At 44.4% G+C, this 24,188-nt stretch overlaps 1 protein-coding gene across 14 annotated transcripts in view; it reads right to left on the reverse strand.

The window, feature by feature from the left end:
- Window positions 1–24,188, reverse strand: part of Srpk2 (SRSF protein kinase 2) — a 176,846-nt gene that overhangs the window by 151,248 nt on the left and 1,410 nt on the right. For 2 of the 14 annotated variants that reach the window (XM_029477088.1, XM_029477085.1), the window contains exons 1-2: window positions 16,687–16,827; window positions 16,087–16,141 (exon numbers count right to left, since the gene is read on the reverse strand). The exons of 3 other annotated variants lie outside the window; for them this stretch is intronic. In XM_029477088.1, coding sequence (XP_029332948.1) covers window positions 16,087–16,141; window positions 16,687–16,716 — 85 coding nt within the window. In that variant the 5' untranslated portion in view covers window positions 16,717–16,827. Of the gene's footprint in view, window positions 1–16,086; window positions 16,142–16,224; window positions 16,369–16,686; window positions 16,829–24,188 lie in introns of those variants that run through there. 9 more of the 14 variants (XM_021161964.1, XM_029477089.1, XM_029477096.1 and 6 more) reach the window with 8 other exon arrangements.

The raw sequence follows: 24,188 nt of genomic DNA on the forward strand, positions 1-24,188 counted from the left end.
CACACACACACACACACACACACACACACACACACTCTCTCTCTCTCTCAAACACACACACACTCACACACTTTTAAACATACCCTGTGCAGGTAAAGCCATTCCAAGAAACCACAATTAAAAAAAAAATCCTTGTGCCAAGAGGCCGCCTTGCCATGTAAGCTATCAGTGAGCAAGGCCCAGGCAGTCCCCACAACAAAACAGGAACTATCACTGTTGTTATTTGCCCAACAGAACTAGATATCATGGCCTTACCTGTAATGGTGCCTTATACCTTTGCCTCAGAACACAGAAAAAGCATGCTGGAACTGGGTTGAAAGAGCCGTTTGCTTGCTGGGTAAAAGGTGTTCTTAGACTTGGCTGTGGAAACCTCTATGTAGCAAAACCAATCCCGAAGAAAGACTCACCTCCTGATACAACCATGAAAAGGTCTATTATGAAGGAAACCAAGAGCCACTTCACAAGACAGAGTTCTATATGCCACTGTCAACCCAGTCAAAAGCCAACTGTTGAGGTTATAGGACTTCCTGCACAAGATGTCTGCCACTGTTGCTTCTCTGAACAGACTTGATGTGCCCATCCAACTGCCTTCCTCAGGCTTGTGCTTACTCCTTGGGCTCAGAGACTTTTCACTCAGAAAATCTGTCAGCAGTGAGTGTAAAGCATGGTCCAAGTACAAGAGACGAACCAGCTATCAATCCTCAACCAACAATGGCTCCTCACCCCCTCTAGCACTCCGGGACGGACAGACTGTCTCAGAAGAGGGTGCACAGCATGTGGGAGCTGGAGGGGTGGGACATGAGAGATGCTAACCTCCCTGCACAGCACCACTACTGCACTTGAGCTATGATCACCTAGACAAGACTGCCATCATAAGGGACTATCAATATCCTGATATGGGTAGAGGAGGGGATCAGGGGGCCCTCTTCTTCTGAGGAATTATGAAAGTCAGAGGTCAGTGAACGAGCCGAGACATGTTCTACAGTGATGAAGCCACTGGTAAGGCGCCCACGCCCCCGAACTCTCACTCACTCGCTAAACAACCCCAGTGAAACCCACTGGGTTACCAAAGTGGGGGACTACTTAGAAAAGAGAGTCTGTGGGAGAGAGTAATGGGAAGTGAATATATTCAAACCACACTATGTACACTATGAAAATAGTATAATGAAAGACATTGTTTATATAATTAATGCTAATAAAATAAATAGCTAATAAATGCTAACAAAAATATTAATATTGTGACTTTTAACAGTAACCTCACATAAATTTGCATCAGTATACTGAGATAGTTTTTAATGCCATAAGAATTTGTGGAAAACATAAAATCCTTAGTTAATAATATTTTCAAGATGTGATTCTTCTTATAAATAACTCAAATGTTTACATACATCAGGTTAAAACTTTATATCCATTTGCTGATAATTATGATCAAGCTTTTTTAAGCCCTCCAGTGTCTAGTTCTGGCAGGACTGCTGCATAGGGTCACCCAGTGACCAATCAGCATGAAGGGGAGGGACACAGGGTCTCCACCACAGCTGAGAAGCTACTGACACCTAATGGTTCTGAAGGAAAGAGACCCAGCTTTCCTAAGGTGTGGCCCCTAGTAGGCTGACCACCTTCCAAAAGTTAAAGAACTCAAAGCAGTAGGGCAGCAGCACAGAAACTGATGGCTCACTAGAACAGACTCACAGACGGTCAGAACAAAGGCGATGCTGCAGGAGAAATACAGACTCTGACAAATGATGCCTGGCAACTGAACATTCACAAGCAAAGCAATCTGGGTGGTCACACTCTCAAAAAAGTGAACTCAAAATGCCACAGGTCTCAATGTAAAACACAGCTCCCAGAAATAATACAAGAAAATTTAAATATAATGACTTTATGGAATACAGATACAACACCAAAGGCATAATCCTTGAAAGAATAAGCTGGACCTCACTAAGATTACAAATGTCTCCTGTGAAAGACATTGTCAAAAGAATGACAAAAACCAACGGAGCAAAAGAGGACTCTAATGGAGGAGTCTGAGCCAGTCCAGGTAGGCTCGCATGGCACATGCTTGTAATAGCAACTGGCAGAGGCAGTTGAAGCCAGCCATAGACTGAAGCCAGCCAACAACAAAACCATCAAAGAAAATAGCCTTTGTAACCCGACATATGTAAAGAACTCTTTTTTCTTTTCTTTTCTTTTTCTTTTTTTTTTCTTTTTCTTCACTCCGACCCTGCTCAGTCCAGCCTATTTATTTATTATATATAAGTACACCGTAGCTATCTTCAGACACTCCAGAAGAGAGCATCAGATCTCATTACAGACGGTTGTGAGCCACCATGCAGTTGCTGGGATTTAAACTCAGGACCTTCAGAAGAGCTGTCAGCGCTCTTAACTGCTGAGCCATCTGTGAAGAACTCTTAAAACTCAGCCATGGCGGGAGGGCAAAGGAGGTAGGAGCTAGGTGGTTTAGGGAGGTGTTGGGGGAAGGAAGAATAGGAAGTAAGATCAAAATACATTTCATAAAATTGTCAAAGAATAAAATTGTGACCCAAAGATCACAAAGGCACTTCACGAAAAACTACACACATGCCAAATTATCGGCACATGCGCCAGGCAGTGCTCCCCATCACAAACTTTAAGGAAATGTTAAAGATAATAAGTGAGAGGGTGGGCTGGTGAGATGGCTCAGTGGGTAAGAGCACCCGACTGCTCTTCCAGAGGTCCAGAGTTCAAATCCCAGCAACCACATGGTGGCTCACAACCATCTGTAACAAGATCTGGCGCCCTCTTCTGGAGTGTCTGAGGACAGCTACAGTGTACTTACATATAATAAATAAATAAATCTTTAAAAAAATTTTTTTTTAAAAAATAAGTGAGAGGGCGTGGGCTTGGGCAGACGGCTGTGCGCAGAGAAGCGCTTGCTGCACAGGCATGAGGACAGAGCCCAGACCTCACAGAGAAAGCAAGCAATGTCACAGGAGCAACCTGCAAGTTCTATGTCGCAAGGCCAAGATCACTGGGGCTTGCTGGTTGCCAGTCCTGTCCAGGTTCAACAAGACCTGCCTCAAGGACATACAGTGGAAGCATGACACAGCAGGACACCCTCCTCTGATCTCTGCCCACACACGGGCATTCCTACACAAAGCCTACCTAGGAAATACATGTACCTAGTAAGAAGTGCATGCATGCACACACGCACGCACGCACACACACAGGCCATTGCTTCAAATAACCCAAAATAGCCAAAATATTGAAAAAGAATAGCTCTGTCAAGATACAAGAGAAGATGTGGAAGAGGCAGCAAAAGTGAATGACACAGCAGAGCTACTTAGAAAACGTCTGACACTTCCTTGACAAGATTCACCATCTACGTGATTCCACATAAACACTACACATGTTTATCATCCACAGGAGAAACAATGCAAATGTCTACTAACAAACTGCAGGCTGTTTGGACAAGACCGCTGGATAAACCTGACAGCAGTCGTGCTAAGTGGCAGAAAGTAGGCACAAAAAGACACATGCTGTATGACACAAAATACTCTTAAATGACAGAGCAGTAAGCCAAGCTTTCTACTAAACTAGGGTTGGGGAGAGGATCTGCCAATAGGCAGGAAAAAAAACTTTTGAAGATAATCATGTTTATTAATAAAACTATACAGAGTTTTACTGATGCATGCACAGGAAAAACATGCCCTCTATTTCATGTTAATTATACACCAAAGAAGTTGGTAAACACTCCTTAAAATACAAGCAACCAGGCTAGAAGGAATTACACACAAAAGGCAGGTGAGTGAGTACTAGAGATGATTCTTTTTCAACCTCACTTTTTAAATATGGCAACAAAAATTTCACCTAAAGGAATATGTGACGTCTGCATTTCATCACTCCAAGAGTATGTACACAACAAGAGCATACAGTGAAAATAAAGCAACACCATTAAACAAGGCAGCAAGACTGGGCAACACCAGGCACGGTGTTTGACTACAGTGCCATCACTTGGGAGGCTATAGCAGGAGGATCTACAGTTTGACACCAGTCTGCATACATGTGCACGTACACATACGTACGTGTACACACACACACACACACACACACACACACACGCAAGGGAGCCAGGCATGACAGACACAAGGCCAGCCCAGTTCTTATATGGCAAGTTCCAGGGCGATCAGGGCTACACAGAGTGAAGAGGGCAAGAGAGGGTAAAGGAGAGGCGAGGCGCTTGAGTGAGGAGAGGCGGCTGGAGAGAAAGCCCTTCACATTTATTTGGGCTGGGCCATACTGGAGAATTAAAGCTACAATACCACATGCTAGGCAAGCTCTCTATCACTGTGTATGCACTCTACACTGTGCAGGACTGGCCTTATGCTTGTGTGCTTTCCATGTCCCGGAAATGATGACAGCGTTTCAATCCCAAGGCCTGCCCTTAAGTGATATACTCCCACCAACAAGGCTGTACCACCTTAAGTTCTGTGACACCACCACCAACTGAGGACCAAGTGTTCCCATGCCTAGAAATCTGTACAAACTCACTGTTCCGTTCTCCGGTTCTTTATGAGGAGTTGGGACTTAAAGAATCCGACCTAACCTTCACCGTTCACTTCCTATACACATCGTCTGACATTTCCATCCCAGCTCTTTGGATCTCAAGAGCCCGTTCTTTTAAACACACCATTTAGTTTACAATACTGTTATCACTTCAGTTTTTACTTTCCTCAGAATGAGACAGCACTTCAACCTTTGTAAGCAATATGGCTTCCACCACAACTACTCAACTATACAGAAGACCAAGTGTGATGGTTGATACATGCGTTTAGTACCAGGACTCAGGAGGCAGGGGATGATGGATCTCTGTAAGTTCAAGGCCTGTCTGGTCTACATCAGGGGTTACAGAATAGCCAAAGCTACATAAAAGTTCTGTCTCAAGAAACCAACAAAAACAACAGCAACGACAGCAAAACCCATCAGCAAAAAGAATTTGTAAGTAAAATAACTCCTATGGATACTGGAACTGAATTTCACTTAACTTTTATGTGATAAAATACTTTTTAAAAAAGTTTTAACCTATTTTACCTGCAAGCAATACAATACCTTGAGAGGTAGCAGATATAGCCAGCCAGCAAGCCACAGCTACACCTTGCCACAGTGCATCCTCACTGTAAAGCGCATCATGACACACACCTCTCATTCCAGCTCCTAGGAGATGGAGGCAGGAGGATCTATATGGTTTCAAAGCCAGCCAGGTTTACACAGTGTGTTCCAGGCCAGTCAGGACTCAAAAAATTTAGCTAGTCTGAGTGCACGACCCTCCTGCTACTCTGTTCTTCGGTTCACCACGGAAGTCTCCTGCTTCATCTCAACCATGTGAAGAGCACGAGTCAGTGTAATTGTGACTTGAATCCATTTACTTTGACCCATTCTGGAACAATTTTTTAAAACCCTCTAGGTTCTCAAAAGAGAAAACGAGATTGTAAGAAGTTGAGCAAGGGTCTGGAACGGTGGCTCACAAGTTTAAAAAAGTCCTGCTGTGGCAGTGGACACAGGTTTTGTTCCTAATATCCACATGGTAGCTCTCATAAACAGAAGCTTTACAATTTTATGACAGTATATTCCTTTGTGTTTGTTTCCTTTGTGTTTGTTTGTTTGCTTTAAACACAGGGTTTTTCTGTATAGCCATGGCTGTCCTGAAACTCACTCTGTGGACCAAGCTGGCCTCAAACTCATGGAAATCTACCACCTCTGTTCCTGAGAGCTAAGATTAAAGAAAGCCATGCACCACCACCACCCAACATGACAGTATATTCTAAATTCATACTTAATTAAGACAAGATCAAATTAAAGAAATTAGCATAGGGCTGGAGAGATGGCTCAGTGGTTAAGAGCACCGACTGTTCTTCTAGAAGTCCTGGGTTCAATTCCCAGCAACCACATGGTGGCTCACAACCAACTGTAATGGGATCCGATGCCATCTTCTGGTGTGTCTGAAGACAGCAAGAGTGTGCTCATATAAGTAAAAAATAATAATAATTCTTTAAAAAAATAGAAATCAGAATAACCAAGTATATTCAAGAAATGGGAAAATCCTCTGTGTTGTTTAACAACTACAAGTTCTGAAAAGAAATAAGGTGAAACAATCTTATCATTTGAAGAATAAAAAAAAAAAAGGCAAAACTGTGTGTACATCAGATGTACAATAAGTGCCCTCAGAGGCCAGAGGAGGTGTTAGATCCTGTGACACTGGAATTACTGGTTGTGAACCCTCTGACATGGGTTCTATAGAAGAGAAGCAGGTTCTCTTAGCAATTGAGCCATCTCTCCAACACCAAAGACTGAAAATATTTTGATGTGATGTTGTGTATTGTATGTGTATGTGTATGCACACGTGTGCTGGAGGTATCTGTCCACGCATGCACACAGAAGCCAGAGGAGAGTTCAGCCAGCTCTCTTCCCATTGTATTGTCTGGGACAGGGTAGCATCGGGTCCTTACATCTACCCCCTCCACCTTACTGTCTGAGACAGTGGCTGGCATTCCATCTGGAGCTCACTGATTGGCCAACACATCCCCAGATCAACCTATTTCTGCCTCCCAGCAGTGCATAGCTTGTTACATAGGTGCCAGAATCTAAGTCAAAACCTCATGTTTGTACAGAAAGGACTTTCAGCCACTGAGCTGTATTTTCAGCACAGAATCTTTCTTAATGTATTCATTCATAAACATTTACTTCATGCATGAAAAAACTCAATTTGTTTAGAATGTAAAATTACCCAGTTCCAAAAAAAACAAAAACAAAAAAAAAAACAGTGGCCAGAGGCTGAAGAGATGCATCAATCAATCAATGATTAAGAGCACATGCTGTTTTTGCAAAGGACTTAAGTTCAGTTCCCAGAGCTATGTCAGGCAGCTCCAGTGACTGTAACACCTGTCCTTTTACAACCTTCTGGGGCACTTGCACACCTGTCCACAGACATACAAACATATAATAAGTAAAAATAAAAACAATTACAATCAGTGATAGAATACACACACACACACACACACACTTTGTGGACACACTTTGTGTGTGTGACCATAAATGTGTATGTTCAGCCAGGCAGTAGTGGCGCATGCCTTTAATCCCAGCACTTGAGAGGCAGAGGCAAGCGGATTTCTGAGTTCAAGGTCAGCCTGGTCTACAGAGTGAGTTCCAGGACAGCCAGGGCTATACAGAGAAACCTTGTCTTGAAAAACCAAAAATAGATAGATAGATAGATAGATAGATAGATAGATAGATAGATAGATAGATAGATAGAATGTGTATGTTCTCTGTGTGTGGGTGTGTGTATGATAAATCAAGGGCTTGAAAAGGTATCTCAGCAATTAAGAGCTTCAATAGGACCTAGGTTCTATTTCCCAGCACCCACACAGCAGCTCAAAGCCATCTGTTGCTGGGAATCCAATGATCTCTTCTGGACTTCTAGACATCAGGCATACATGTGGTACACAAACACAAAACACTATTAGTATAAAAAATAATAATGGTAGTAGTATTAGAACTTACTTTAAATTTTTTAAAAGAAAATGTTTAATGTCAGAGCTTGCCAAAAGCATATGAAGAAAATAAAGAGAATCCTTTAACAGTTAAAACCATAACCAAGACTCTAGCTGCATATGTATCAAAAGATGGCCTAGTCGGTCATCACTGGAAAGAGAGGCCCATTGGACACGCAAACTTTATATACCCCAGTACAGGGGAACGCCAGGGCCAAAAAGTGGGAGTGGGTAGGTAGGGGAGTAGAGGGGAGGGTATGGGGGACTTTTGGGATAGCATTGGAAATGTAATTGAGGAAAATATGTAATAAAAAAAATATTAAAAAAAAAAAACGTAACCAAAACTTAATAATGTCCTATATATTCAACATCTATATAAAAATTCTAGGCCCGAGTACTAGGCAAGGCTCAGGAAGCCACAGGAGAACAACGATCAGTGGCAAGAGTCCTAAAGCTATTATTTATTAAGTCAGGCTTAATAAATGTATCATGCTAAACATACCACAAGAATTTCATTCACAGATTCCTATAGTGCACTTTACAAGAATGTTTAAACTGTATAGCAACTGATGAGCTACAAGATGGACTAGGAAGCTGTGATTGTCAGCAGAACTCACACCTCTTTCTAGCTTACGGGCTCCTGTGTATCCTTTGTTTATGCAGTAGCTAACACCTTCATATCCCACTAAGGAGGCTGCAGCTTTATGGTCCCTCCCTATCTGCAAGGCCGATATTCAGGTTCTGGGAAGAAGAACAATCACACCTTTAAGGGTTCCTAGGAGGGAAAAGGCAGAGCAGCTCTGAAACTTACTCCTTACCCACTGTTTGGTTTCTCAGTATGCTTCACCTATTTGAAATGTATTGAAAAATAGGCTTATAAATTATTTAATATGCTTCTTTCCAAAAAACAGAAACCAAACTCTCTCAAGGTGGGTTGTACCCTTCCAGGTTCAGGCTTCTATTTCCAAGGGTGAATCCTAAAATGTACTGCTGCCTCCTTCTGTCTCAACACTCCCAAACAAAGCCAGCCAACTAGTTACAGACACACTCAAAGAACAATCCCACAGTGGAGTGTAATGCCTCCCCTTGTCAAGAGGCAGGAAGTAGATGACCCGGTCCAGCCCAGCAGAGGATCTAGAACAAACCTGCTAGGCCACTTGCACACTCCTAGTACACAGAACCTGTGAGAGGAAGAGTGCTGCCCAGTTCCTGCACTTATAGTAATCTGACTTTAGTTTTGGTCTCCTTACCCCATGCAAGCAGTCCTCTACCTTGCTAAGGAAGGGAAGATGGCCCTGAATCCTGACCTTCTTGCCTTTGAGTCCTGAGAGCTTGGATCACTGGCATCAGCCACCTGCCTGACCTTGGTAATTTGTTCCGTGACAGTGACCACTGAGAATACATATCTAAAGTCATTCAATCCCTTCCCTCCATGCTTGCAACAGACATTATCAGGTACAACGGCAGTGCACATGGCACACAGGACGAGCCTGCTTTACTTCTAACATGGCTTCTGATAGTGTCTAATTCTAGTGAGCCCACTCATGCTGAGAAACCAATCCATCCACTCCTTTCCATTCTACCACAACTGAGACTCACCGTGGGCACTGCAATAACATCACCACCCCCAAATCTTCAATCCCTGTTCTTCCCAATCCTTACTTCATAGAGATTTTCTCAAGCAAGTAAGTGATTTTGCTACAGAGCTTCTTAACTCCTTGCAATGAAGGGCTGGCAAGATGGCTTGGTGTTTGTAAGCCCTTGCCGTGGCAGCCTAGTGACCTCAGCTCCATTCTTAGAATCCACATAAAAGGGGAAAAGGACACACACCCCAAAGCTATTCTGACTTTTTTACACACACTTTTTTTCATAACCCTCTGTGTTTCCCACTGCTGACAGAGAAAGTCAGCACTTCCCAATTTTCCACTCAAATTACCTTCGAAGGGAGGCAGAGGCAGGCAGATTTCTGAGTTCAAGGCCTGCCTGGTCTACAGCGTGAGTTCCAGGACAGCCAGGGTTGTTACACAGGTTACTTTTTTCCCAAACTTTCTGAACTTTCTTAACCTCTACACACAAACATACACACACACTCCATACTGAGGTTGGAGATAGTGATGTACACTTTTAATCCTAGCAAGCAGATCCTTTTGAGTTCAAGGCCATTCTGGTCTAACAGAGAGTTAGTTTCCAGAGAGCCATATAATAAGACCCTCTCTTGAAAAAAAGCATCACTACCAACCCCATACCATTGTATGCATGTGTACATATTCACACACACACACACACACACACACGTGTACATATTCACACACACAAACACACACACACAACCCCAGCCCAAGCAATATGTTAACAAGTCTATAGGAAAAAAATATTATTTTTGCCTTCCTTTCAGCAAAGGGATGATTTTTTTTAAGTGGGCTTTTAAAATAATCTGAGGACTAGAAACTTTATATAATGCTTTTTTTCTTAAAGATAGATAGATAGATATCATAAACCATCTCCCTGGCAAAAGAACTACAAATGAGATATTCAAGAGATTAAAGAGCTGCCCAGCTGATGGCATGAGCTCTGAACACCAGAAGCAATGCGAGTGCCTGCTGACCAAAGGACATCGGCTCACAGGGACACTAAGAGGCAGGAATCTTATCCACACCTGTGCTTCAGACACAGGCAAGGAAGGGAGCATCACTGACTGACAAGAGTGCTTACCTGAGGCGCGTGTAGCAAACCCTGGGTCCATTGCTCCATGGGGCACTGTGGCACACACCTATAATGCCATCACCTGTTCAGTTGGCAGATAGAAACAGGATCACAGAGATGGGATGACAGTGCTCATCTATCAAACGCAAGGCCCTGGTCTGGTCCTCTGCCCCAGGGAAGGGGAGAAAACAACAAACCAAACAAACAAACAAAAAACAGGAACACGAGTTCAAGATCATCCTTAGCTATGTAAGGGAGCTCAAACACTCAAAGCCATCCTGGGATACACAAGATCCTCTCCAACAAACAAACAAACAAACAAACAAATAAGTAAATAAATAAAACACACGCACACTTGCAGCACAGAGTTCAAAGTAAAGCTATTATAATAATCTCTCTCTGAAATAAACTATTTCTCTGTATCAGTCCCAGCCTGGTTTGTTTTCCTACAAATGAAATCATATATATCTATATATATATATATATATCAAGATGAGTCAGAGGGCCAGAGAGATGGCTCGGAGGTTAAGAACACTGTTTGTTCTTCTAGAGGTCCTGAGTTCTTTTCCCAGCAACCACATGGTGGATCACAACATCTATAATAGGATTGGATACCTTCTTTGGGCTTGCAGGCATAGTGCAGACAGAACACTGTATACATAATAAATACATATATACATACATACATATATATATCTTTAAAAAATATTTTAAAAAAAGATGAATCAGAATTAAGTCCAGGTTTAAAACTCAGTCTATCCTTTCCCTTGTCTGAGCTGTTAAACCAGGCCAGGCCACAGTGTCCATCTAACAAATTTCAACACAGAAGAACAGACTCCACCCTGTGGGGTGCAGGACAGAGCTGTGCATCCCACCATTTAAGCCCCGTCTATCACTCCTTCTGTCCAGCTCTCACTTGTAGACTCCACAATCTAAGAGCCTCTTCTGAAAACTTCACACCAAGGAAAACCTTTACAATAAATATATACAAAACAGGAGCGCCTGGCAGTGGCGACACATGCCTTTAATCCCAGCACTTGTAGGCTGATTTCTGAGTTCGAGGCCAGCCTGGTCTACAGAGTGAGTTCCAGGGTAGCCAGGGCTACACAGAGAAACCCTGTCTCAAAAAACCATTTTAAAAACAAAAACAAAAACCACCAGGAACTAGAGAGATGGGTCAGTGATCATGAGCGCTGACTGCTCTCGATGAGGAATTAGGTTCAGTTCCCAGCACCCACAAGTCAGCTCACAACCACCGTACTACATACAATTCCTGGGACTCTGACTCCCTCTTCTGGCATCCACAGGCACTACACAAATGTGGTAAACTTACATAAATGCAGTCTAATGTTCGTATACATAAAATTAACATAATTACATAATTTTAAAAATAAAGAGATACAAAACAGCTCACCTTTAATCCCAGAACTTGGGTGGCAGAGGCAGACAGATCTCTGAATTCAAGGCCAGCTTGGTCAACAGAGCAAGTTTCAAGACAGTCAGAGATACACAAAAACCTTGTCTCAAAAATATGAAAACAAAAAATAAAAACAAAACAACAAACATGCATTGCAGAATTGGCAAATTATTAATTTTAAGTCACATTTTATGTAGATTAATACATATTAAATAAAATATTTACATATGTGTTAAATTTTAAGTATATATTAATAACACTATACATTAAATAACATTATAATAAAATAATTTGATATGGATTTAAACAGAAGCAACAGGGGAAATTTTCATGATACATGATTGGTCACTGGATACATGTATCAAAATAACCCACTCAGGAAAAGTGATTTAAAAAAAAAAAACTTGTTAAGGGAAAAGGTTTTGTGTGTTTGTGTGTTTGTGTTACACTGTAGCTGTACTCATGTACATACAATAAATGATACCATCTCTTTCTCAATGCTCTTAGCCCTCATGAAGTATAAACTTGCAGCCAAATACTCATTCTGTGATGTTTGATTGCTTTTCTCTCTCATTTCCTATGATCAGTCCTAATGACTCTCCTCTAAGAGCTTTTCTATATGGGTATTTTACATACACTTGAGAGCTCAATGCCAGACTGGGCCACAGAATGAGTTAAAGTAAGACCCTATCCCAAAAGACCCAGGGCACCTCCTGAAACCAACCCCACAACCCCAGGAGCACCTTTTCTTCAGTCAGCACCTTCAGCCAGGAGCCTCTGTGAGCTACCTGCCAGTTCTAATGACGCAGCTGGGAAGAACAGTTCTGCAGGTACAAACTCTAACCAAGTATCTAACAGAAAGTCACAAAAAGACCTCCAAACAGTCCAGGAAAGCCACCCTTAACTTCTCCCAAGCACTCTGTACAATCAGTGTAATGAGGGATAACTGAAAGTATCCACAAACTTTGCTAATACAGAGACTTGGCATTCATCCCATACCCTCCCACATTAAACTGGGCGTGGATTACAGTGAATTCTATTCCCTCGGTACCCACCAATCTCTTCAAGCCTTCTGCAGGTTTCCCAGGGAAGCTCCTAGCCACTAAGTCCCACTCCACTTAAAAGCTAGGAAACTTTTTGAATGTCAATCTGGCACACGTGTGCTCTCCAACTCCTTTCGTGACCTCACCAGCACCCCAACCTCACTAACTCACTGCAGGAGCACAGACATGCCATTGTGCAAGTGTCTCCATGGGCGGCGGCCAGCCACTCAGGCTCAAGCCCTGCCTTCTCTTGTTGTAGTTATTACTATTAATGCTTCTTCAAGACCCAGCTAGAGAACTCTCCTGGTTTCCAGTGTACTTTTAGATTACAAGTTATAGTCATAATATGTAAAGAATCATATGCACAACATATATCTAATACAGAACAATAATTCTTTAAATCTACTGAAAATCTAGGGAAATATTTACACTGTTAGAAAATAACTTTATACTATAGGAAAGGACTGAGGACTTCCTTAGTAAGACTAGAAAATATGCAACTTGTGGCACTTACTCAATGGAAGACTATAAAGCAGTAAAAATGAGCAAATTAATGGTACTTGTCCCATACAACATGGACAAGTCTGAAAATAAATTGAGAGAGAAACCCCATACGTGTGTGCTTTATATGAAGTTCAAAACAAACAAAACTAATGTTTTGGTGGTGGTGGTGGAGTTTTGTTTTGTTTATTTGTTTGTTTGTTTTGCTGGGAGGGGGTGGGGGTGGGGAAGGTTCTAGCCAGGATTTCTCTGTGTAAAAGCCCTGGCTGTTCTGGAACTCACTCTATAGACCAGGCTGGCTTCAAACTCAGAGATCCTCCTGCCTCTGCCTCTTATGTGATGGGATTAAAGGCATGCGTCACCACAACTGGCCCCAAAAGAGAGGCCTACAGTATGGAGGCTAAGGAAAAAGGACCTCAATTCTGAGACAAACTGAACTTTATAAACATACCCAGGGAGCTGAGCACAATTCATAAAAGCCTACAGAACCAAATGAACTAAGATTAAAGAAAGCTCCGTTTGCATATAAGGAGGAAATTATGTTGAACATAGACCACACTGCATCAGGCCAGGCCCAGCCACATCACTCAAGTTTGCCAGTCACTACCACAGTTTAAAAGTAAGTCTCCTCCAGACTTAAAATGTCTCATCATCAGGACTCTTGAATGTAAATTTAAACAAGGCGGGTGATTCTAACCTGTCAGAGCTGCCTGTAAAATGAAGAAAACCTAAGACCCCAGCTTCCTCGAGTCCCTTCTCTCCAGTGCTAGTCCTTGAACCTAGAAAGCAGTTTTGTATTTATCATGTCTGATGACAGGCTAGCTCTGTCCTCACTCCCACCCCATCCCCACACACAGACAACACCTTGTACTGAAAGCTACAATTAAACCCAAGCATCCACTCAGACAGATGCTAAATTTCCATGGTTCACCAAGAGAAAAACTTAGGGTTTTCATTAGTTTGAACCAGCACTACTTTTTAAGGTTTCCTTTTATGAATTTTGCCCACATGTATGTATATATGTTTAATACATGTATGCAGCTGCCCATCAGACTCCCTGGGACTGAGGACACTGATGGTTGTGAACATGATTTTGGTGCTAAGAACTAAACCAGGTACCTCTGCAAAAGCAAAAAGCTCTTAACTACTGAGCCACGATGGCACTTTGAGGGGTGGGAGGGTGAAACAGGGTTTCCCTGGCTGTCCTGGAACTAGCTCTATAGATCAGGCTGGCCTCAAAACTTACAGAAACTCTCCTGCCTCTGCCTCTCCAGTGTTGGAATTAAAGGTATGTACCATCACTGCCCCGGGGAAATAGCACTAGTTTTTAAAAAGCATCTTAAACTATCAGAAGCCTACATTGAGTTTCAGCATTTTAAATATCCCATATCTGATATCTGAGCCAGAGAGATGGCTCAGGGTAACAGTGCTTATCACCATGCCTGACAACTGGAGTTCAATCCCCCAGACCTACACTTTTTTTTTTTTTTTTTCCTACAAACCCAGTATTCCCAGGTAGTCTCCCATCTGAATACTAACCAGGCTCCATCCTGTTCAGTTTCCGAAGCTATGGTCAGAGAATCAAATGCTGAAAGTTGTTCCTTGACTTCCACAGGTGTCAAGGCTCTTACACATCCAAACCCAAACACACACACACAAAATAATAAAAACCTTTTTTAATTTTCAATGTTTACCTTCCAATTTTCAAGTCTTTTTGCCTCCTAAAAATAGATTTCTTTCACATTTATATATCCACATCTTAGGAAATCTTATACATACAGTCAAGTTATATTCAATTTTGAATGAAGACAATCTTGCCAGTTTTCCTAGATGTCACCAAATGCGCTGGGCCAATACAAATTATAACCACCACCTAAGAGAGCAGAGGGTTATCCCACCCCTTGCAAAATAAAGATAGACAAATATTTCGGAATTTTATTAAAGGCGAATTCTGTCTTTATCTCTATAGTACCAAAGACACCACACAAATTTCTTGCGCAAAAGGAACAGCGAAGCAAACAATGTGAGCAAAGATGCTGATAGCTGGTCCAGCAAACCCAGAGAGAGAGGAAAGAGGAACACGCGGCGGCGCTCTGACGCCTAGGAAAACCCAGCTCTCGGGGAAAGGCTTCTCCGACAGCAGCTGCCCAACTGGGCTGCAGGTCCAGGCTGGAGGTGGCTGGCGCTGGCACATTTGAAATATCATAGTCGGTGGATCCAGTCTGGAGCACCACGCGGGACCCGCCCGCGCACACACCCACAGCCCACTGCAGCAAGCGACCTGGGCGCAGCCGCAACACGCAAGTAACGCTCGACCCGAGCAGAAAGTTTCGAATGAAAAACCCGAGCGCCGAAACGCACCGGTCCCGAAGCTGAACTCGCGCCAGGAACAACGCCCGGAGCCAAACCACTTGACAAGCAGCTCGGGTTTTCAGCTGGCTGGCCCAGGCGGGACCGGGAGGTGGCAGAGGCGGCAGCGCACTGGCTCCCGCAGCCCAGGTGTCAGCCGCGCCGCCGCCTCCCTCCCGTGCCCACTATCCGACCGGTGCGGTACAGGCACTGGGGTGCGGATCAGGGATGTGGATAAGGGGCTCAGGGTACGGATCAGGGACCCCGATCCGGGGCGCGGGATGAGGTTCGGGGACGCGGGGCGCGGGGCGCGGGGTCGAGTGCAGAGCCCGGGCAGCTCGCTGGCTGCCGGGCCAGGTCGCGGCTCCGGAACCCGCGGCCGCGCGCCCCTCCCCCCCCACCCCTCCCCCGCCGGGGCACGCAGAGCCGGCGCCGCGTCCCGGGAGACCCACCGCCCGCGGCCCGGGGACCGGGAAGCTCTGCCTGCGCGGCCGCAAGCAACATTCAGCGAGGCGGGGCGGGGTCGGGACCAAGCGCCGCGCGGACTCACTTTTTCGGATGTTTCTCTCTTTTCGGCCTCCGCTTTCGGGCCTGAATGGCCAGCACTGGGGAGAGAGAAGACACATTAACGGTCGGGCCGGCCGCCTGCGTGCCGCGAGGCGGGGCGGGGGCCGCTCGCGCCGCTCACCTTTCCTGGAGCTCATTCCGACTCGGGGCAGCCAGGCGGGGGGCTCCGCGGCGGAGGCGGCGGCGACGCGACAGTCAGCCGCACCGGGATGCAGCCTCCACTCGCTCGCCGGCCGAGGAGGCGGGAACCGCGCCTGCGCCGCCGCGGCCGCTCCCGCGGGGGCCAATGAGACCCGCCCCCGCGGCCCCGCCCCGCAGCCCCGCCCCCTCCGCGCCCCCCTCCGCAGCTCCGGGGCACGGGGGTCCGGACCCCGGCCGCGCCCTTATCGCCCGCTCGGCGGCCCACCTGTGCTGGAGGGCGGTCGCGCGCTCACGGTTCCCCGCGCCCACGGCCCCCTAGCCCACGGCCTCCCGCGCCCACGGCCTCCACCTCCTTGCTTTTACGGCCGCCGCAGGCCACCCGTTCCCGGGCACTAGGCCCAGCCGCCGACCCTTCCTCCCAGCCACCGCCTTCACTCCGCACCCCGGTTGGTCGTGCCGCACGCCTCTCCATGCGCTCTTCCTTGGCCAGCGCCTTGGCGGGTCTCTCGCCACCTCTCTAAGGCGGCCTCCTCTATCCCTTTGCATCTCTACATCCTTGCATCCCTATGAGCGCCGCTTCCTCCTCTCCGGCGGGCGTGGAAAGGGCACAAGACCAAGAGCTGGGGAACCTGGGTCCTTGAGTGTCTGTGTGACCTTGGAGAAGTGATTTCCTCTCTTTTCCTACTCCATTAGGCTGCGTGAGTTTAACGAAGGAAAGATGCACACAGCTTAAAAGGAAAGTTTGTCACAGAAAGCCTAATTTTCTAAATACCATGAGATGAGAGCTTAAAACTACAATCATGTCAAACAGTGATTTTTTTTTTCTTCCTTCTATAATGGGGAAACTAAACCCTAAATAGGTCAAACAGTTCTACCAGCCTGTATTTCTATTCAGGCCTGGCTGGTTTCTCTTTCTACCTTCCCAGGCTACATGGTTTCTCTTTCTACCTTCCCAGGCTATTTAAGATGTAAATCACGCTGACTGACACGTAGTTACCACTTCAGTGTTCTCTTGTCTCTTTGAACAATTACAGTATCTTAAAGATACAGGTCCTGAACACTCAGTCCTTCTTTGGTTACAATTGTATCGTTGAGTTACAACTATATCACTGAGTCTTACTCTAAAGATGTCCCAACAAACAAGAAAGGTCGCTCCAAGTTTGAAGAGATTTTACTTTCTCCATTTTTTTAATTTTCAAAAATCTGAAACATACAAGAAAAATGCAGTAATCGTCACTATTAACCCACATTCACTAGTTTTTTTTTTTTTTAACGTTTCTCCACATTTGCTCTGTGTGTGTGTGTGCATAGTGTATTTTGCTGAGTCATTCAGTAGTTTGGAGACTGTTACCCTCCACCCCAAGAGATTTCAATACATATCTACTAAAAACAAAAATATTTTTCTACATAATCAGAACGTCGTTATCACTCTAAGAAAATCCAATAAAATATGTTCGGTGACATTTTTTTCCAACCCAAGGTCATTCGTTACTGTTAGTGCCCATGTGTTTTTAAGTATGTTTAGAATATTCCCTGGGTTAAGACTTTTTTTTTTTTTCCTGATACTTTCCCTGAGCTCCAAGGCGGGCCTTGAGTTTACAATGTAGCCAGTCTAAGTGCACCTTTGTTGCAGGCCTCTTGACTTAGCTTCTCAAGTGCATGGAAGACAGGCATGCACCACTAACAGTGACTATTTTGAAGAATCTAGTTCTGTTTTGCAGAATGTGCATCAGTTTTAATTTTGTTTGCCCAGTACTACAGTAAGGTTTAGTAACTTAAGTGCGATGGATGTATAGATGCGTAGGTGGTGTATGACATCTATAGATGCGTAGATGGTGTATGACATCGAGGTGTCAATGTATTCTGGTGTGGGTGCTACAGTTAATCGTTTCTCCACCACAACATCACTTTTCCACTTTATATTCTTTTTTAAAAGGTCTTTTTTTGTTGGTTTTTTGTTTTGTTTTGTTTTGTTTCAAGACAGGGTTTCTCTGTGTAGCCCTGGCTGTCCTGGAACTCACTTTGTAGACCAGGCTGGCCTCGAACTCAGAAATCCGCCTGCCTCTGCCTCCCGAGTGCTGGGATTAAAGGCGTGCGCCACCACTGCCCGTAGTCTCTTTTTTTTAATAGACATTTCTCCAAATACATGGAACTGACCAACAAATGCATAACAAGATGTTTAAATCATTAATCATTCCATGTGTGCAAAGCAAAAGCAAAATGCACACCTGGCATGACATTCTTTAAAACAGAAAATACGAAGTCAATTATGGCTCACATGTGTGATTGAAGCACTGAACAGACAGTCCTGTTCTCTTAACAGCCTAGGCTATATAGAACATGCCAGGCCAGCCTCAGCTACATAACAAGATCTGAGCTCAAAGAGAAAGAGAGTGGAAGGAGTCTGGGAATATAACTTAGAGGTAGTTAGGGATTTAGCTCAGTGGTAGAACGCTTGCCTAGCAAGCACAAGGCTCTGGGCTCAGTCCTCAGCTCTGGGGAAAAAAAAAACAAAAACTTTTAAAAAATTATTTTAAAAGCCAGGCAGGCTGGGCAGTGGTGGTGCATGCCTTTAATCCCAGCACTTGGGAGGCAGAGGCAATCGAATTTCTGAGTTTGAGGCAAGCCTGGTCTACAGAGTGAGTTCCAGGACATCCAGGACTATACAGAGAAACCCTGTCTCGAAAGACCAAAATAAATAAATAAAACTTAAGAGGTAGAATGTTTACTGGAACAAAGTCATGGGCCCTACCCAGGTTCACTTCCCAGATACCAGAAAAAGAAAACAAAAACAAAAACAAAAACAAAAAATACAGATTTCTGAGCATTCTGAAACTCTTGCATATTGGAAACATTAAAAGCTAATGGAACTGCAAAATGGCATGTGGACAGTTACTGAGGAAAAGCTGGTCAGTTCCGCAAAAACTAATCACAGAATTGCCAACAATTCCACCCATAGGTATATTTCCACAAAAGTTAAAAACAGATGAATCTTTCCACAAGCCTGTAAAGCCAGCACAGGAGGCAAACAGAGACATGAGTTCAAGCCTAGCCTGGGTTCCAAGCCAGCCAGTGTTGGGGATTTGATTTATGCTTACATGGAAATTCACACATCTGCTACAGGTCCTTGCCAACAGTTGATTTTTTGCCTGATCAATAAGGAGCCAACAGCCAATGGCTGAGCAGGCAGATGAAGGCGGTACTTTGAGGATTCCCAAGAGGAAGCTGAGGAGAGAAGCAGCAGAGTCCCCAAGTCGGGGAAGCAGAGAGGTCAGATTTAAGAGCCCCAGGGGCCACTCCCTGATTGTGTCTGGGGTAACAGAGATAAAGTATAGATTTAGCAAGTATTAAATTCAGGAACATTGGTCAGGAGTGGCCCAACCATTGAGCTAGTTAAGACATATCAAAATATAAAGGTTTTGTGTATGTGTGTGTGTGTTTTCATTCTCAAATTCAGATAACTCTGGTGCTCTGGTGTCAAGAAGTGTGATCACCCAATCACCTGACAAGCTCAGAGCAGTGTAGCAGATGATTGCGACAAGCCAGGGCTACTTGACAATTTCCTGAATTAAAAAACAAATCAATCTCTGGACAGGAAGATTAATATCTACAGTATAACAGTGACCAAAATGTACGAAGTGTGGAGTGTGGTGTTGAATGCCTGTAATATAAACACTCAAATAGGAAGAGGCAGGAGGATGGTCACAAGTCCCAAGCCAGGCAGAACGAAATAACAATACCCTAGTCCCAGTCACTGTTGCATTTCTGTGAAGAAACACCATGACCAATTCAACTCTTACAAAAGAAAGCATTTAATTGGGGACTTGCTTACAGTTTCGGAGATTTAATCTCTTATGGTCATTGCAGGGAACATGGCAGCACACATGTACTGGATCAGTAGCTGAAAGCTAGTTCTTGCTCCTCAGGCAGAGGGGAGTAGGGGGAGCCTGGCATGTGGCATGGGCTTTTCTCCAACACGACATCCAAACCCTTCTCATCCTTTCAAAAAGTTCCCCTTCCCAGTGACTAAGCACTCAAATACACGAGTCTCTGGGGGCCATTCCTATTCAAACCATCACATTCTACTCTCTAACCCCCAGGGGCTTATAGATATACCAAAGGCAAAAAAATGTATTCAGTCCAACTTCAAAAGTCCCCATAGTTTATCACAGTCTCAACACTGTAACCTCCCCCCAATAAAATCGAAATGAAAAAGCAAATCTCATATTTCCAACATACAATGGCCCCGGATATACATAACTATTCCAAGAGTAAGAACTGGGAGAACACTGAGGAAATACTGGACCAAAGTGATACTGTAAACCAACAGGGCAAACTCCAAACTGCAACTCCAGGCCAGAGTGCCCGTCAGATCTCCAACTCCTTTCAGCTTTGTTGAGTACAACACACTTCTCTCTCTTGGGCTGTTTCCATTCCTGGTCTACAACTCTCCTCGGCAGGTATCCCACAGCTCTGGCATCTCCAACATCTTGAAGTCCAGTGAAATTCAGGCTTCGCCTTCACAGCTTCACTCTATGGCCTCTCTGGGCCTCTATGCAGGGACTCTCCTGACCCAAGCCGGACTTCACTAGCTTTCCTTAGCCCCACAGGACTCCCCTCATTTGTATCCTTGACGCTAAAGCCAAAACCACGTGACCACAGCTGCTAATTTAATCTGCTTGTTGGAGCTGAAAGCTTCCCTCCTCCATCAGTTACACCTGCATCCACTTTCTGTTGTTGATGGTTTTCTTCAATCCTAAACTTTTAATTCCTTTTCACAAGCTGGAAGCTTAGCTGGGTGGGTGTGGCCCTGAGCTCACCACTGCTTCATTATTCCACTCAGCGGCAGGCTTTTCTCTTGGACTTGGTTTTAACATCACCTTTCCGATGTTCCTTTTCTCTTCACACTGTACATTTTTTTGTTTCTCTTCGACCAACTTACCTTTTCACTACAAATCTGCATAAGAGTGGCCACTAATAACCATGCAACAGTGTCAGTGCTACAATGTCTTGAATTCTCCACTTCCAGTGCCACAAACCCAAAACGTCTTCAATTTAGCCTTAGGAAGATTTTTAAGACCAGGGAAAAAGCAGCCTATATATCTTTTGCCAAAGTATCAAAGAATGGTATCTAGGCCACATTAATATTTTTCCCCTCTGAAACCTCTTGAGCTGAGCTGTTAAAAATGTCTACTGCTCAGCACTACCATCTTCCATGCTAATAAAACGGCCCATAAATCAACTAAGGCTTTCAACTGATTTTCTAGTCCAAAGTCTTCCACAGTCCTCCAAACACACATATGGTCTGGCCTACTACAGCAAAACCCAACGCTCGGTATCAACTTCAGGCCTAGTCACTGCCTTATTACTCTGAAGAGACACCATGACCAAGGCAACTTTTATGAACGAAAGCATTTACTGGGGGGCTTGCTTACCGTTTCAGAGGTTTACTTCATTACCTGTAGTAACTGAGAGCTACATCCTGATCCTCAGCCACACACACACACATACACAGAGAGAGAGAGAGAGAGAGAGAGAGAGAGAGAGAGAGAGAGACAGAGAGAGGGAAAGAGGGAGAATGGTGGCCTGGGCTTTTGACACCTCAAAGCCCATCCCAGTGACACACCACCTAATTCTTCTAAATCCCTTCAAAGAGTTCCACTCCACAGTGACTCAGCATTCAAATATGTTGGGGGGGGGGGTGGCATTCTTACTCAAACCATCATGCCCTGTATAAACAAACAAACAAACAAACAAAACCACAATACACCTGTCCCTCAAAAAGGAATACAATATTGATAGATACTACAACATGAATGAATCCTAAAATACTTTGTAAATGAAAAAAGCCAGACACAAAAGGCCAAATGCTGGATGATTCTGTTTCTGAGAGAAACTCAGACCAAGACACTAGGTGAATTAAAAACCGAAGGCAGACTGGTGTTTTCTAGCAATTTGAGGCACTGGGCACGGAGAAGCAACTGCTCAGAGGCTCGATATCATGATGTTCTCTTCTAGTGGGATGATGATGTAGAGCCAGGTAGAGATGGCACAGCCAGTGTGTGTATATGCTTGGTGCCACTCTCTCAATTGTTTGAAATGGTTCCTTGACATTATAGGGGTTTCACCTTACTTCCAACAACAAAGTCCCATATGTAGAGACTGCATGAATAGTCCTTAAGAACAATTTGTAACTCCTAGCCATGTATATTTGTGTATGTATGTACTTCAGATTCATCTGTCGTAAGCTAAACACAGCTCTTCCACTGAATAGTGTCTTGAATTCAAGTGACAGTCTTACTTCAAGCTTTTTTGGGGGGTGGGGGTGTCTTTTAAAGGTAAGGTTTCTCTGCATAACAGCCCTGGCTGTCCTGGGACTCACTCTGTAGACCAGGCTGACCTCAAACTCACAGAGATCCACCTGCCTCTGCCTCCTGGGTGTTGGGATTAAAGACTTGCGCCACCACAGCCTGGCTTAGGTCAGCTTTTGTTTCTCCATCTACCAACTTGTTTGGTCTTTATTTTTATATTGTTTTTATACTTGGTAGCCGTATTGTCAGTACTCACTGTCAGTCTTCCTCTTTGGTTTGTTGGGTTGGTTGTTTGTTTGAAACAGTCATATGTAGCCCAGGGTAGCCCATGAGCACTCCAGCTGGACTTAGTCTCCTGCTCCTGCATTTGTCTCCCAGTAGCTGGGATTACTGACATGCACCAACACCATCTTGCTTTTCTTTATCTCAAGAATCTGTCTACAGAATCTCTCTGTAGACAAGGCTGGCCTGGAACTCAGAGATTTGCCTGCCTCTGATTCCCCAGGGCTGGGATTGATGACACACAACACCATGCCTGACGTGAATGAAGATTTTACCTGCATCCATGGAAGTGCGCCACATGCATGCCTGTTGAATCGCTTGAAATTGGGGTTACTCATGGTTCTGAGCCATCATGTGGGTGCTGGGAATGAAACTGGGGTCTTCTCCAAAAGCAACAAGTGCTCTGAACTGCTGATCCATCTCTCCAGCCCCCCCTTTTTAAAGATTTATTTATTTGTTATATGTAAGTACACTGTCGCTGTCTTCAGACACCCTAGAAGAGGGCATCAGATCTCATTACAGATGGTTGTGAGCCATCATGTGGTTGCTGGGATTTGAACTCACAATCTTAAGAGCAGTCGGCACTCTTAACCGCTGAGCCATCTCTCCAGCCCCTCTCCAGTCCCCTTAACAGTGACATTTTGAAAGAAAAAAAAAAACTTTTTGGAGAGAGGGTCTCACTATGTAACCCTAACTGGCATGGAGCCCACTATATTGACCTCTCAGAAGTTGCCTTCAAACTCACAGAGATTTGCCTGCTTCTACCTGTAGAATGCCGGCATTAAATGTGTGCGCCACACTCAAACAGAAGGAAGTTTTGCACTATCATTTGCACTTTCATCCTACAGTCACTTATTGACACATACATCAAGTTTCTATAGTGGTTATAGCTGGGCGCTCGATGGTGGTGCACTCCCTTAATCCTAGCACTCAGGAGGCAGAAGTAGGCAGATATCTGAGTTCAAGACCAGCCTGGTTTACAGAGCAAGTCCCAAGACAGCCAGAGCTACACAGAAAGACCTTGTCTCAAAAATAAACAAATAACTGGATAGAAAGTGTCATTTTAGAATGTGAAACTCAGGACATCTACATAATGTTGAAAGTCAGATATATGCAGGCCTCCCCACCCAACCCCCGCATCCCCGCCCAGTGAAATTGGAGACATTCACAATGTTCAACTTTTACCAAATCTAATAGAAAATGAATGTCGCCAGACGTGGTGGCGCACGCCTTTAATCCCAACACTTGGGAGGCAGAGGCAGGCAGATTTTTGAGTTCGAGGCCAGCCTGGTCTACACAGTGAGTTCCAGGACAGCCAGGGCTATACAGAGAAACCCTGTCACAAAAAAAA

Source organism: Mus caroli, chromosome 5 (assembly GCF_900094665.2).
Source record: "Mus caroli chromosome 5, CAROLI_EIJ_v1.1, whole genome shotgun sequence".
NCBI lineage: Eukaryota > Metazoa > Chordata > Mammalia > Rodentia > Muridae > Mus > Mus caroli.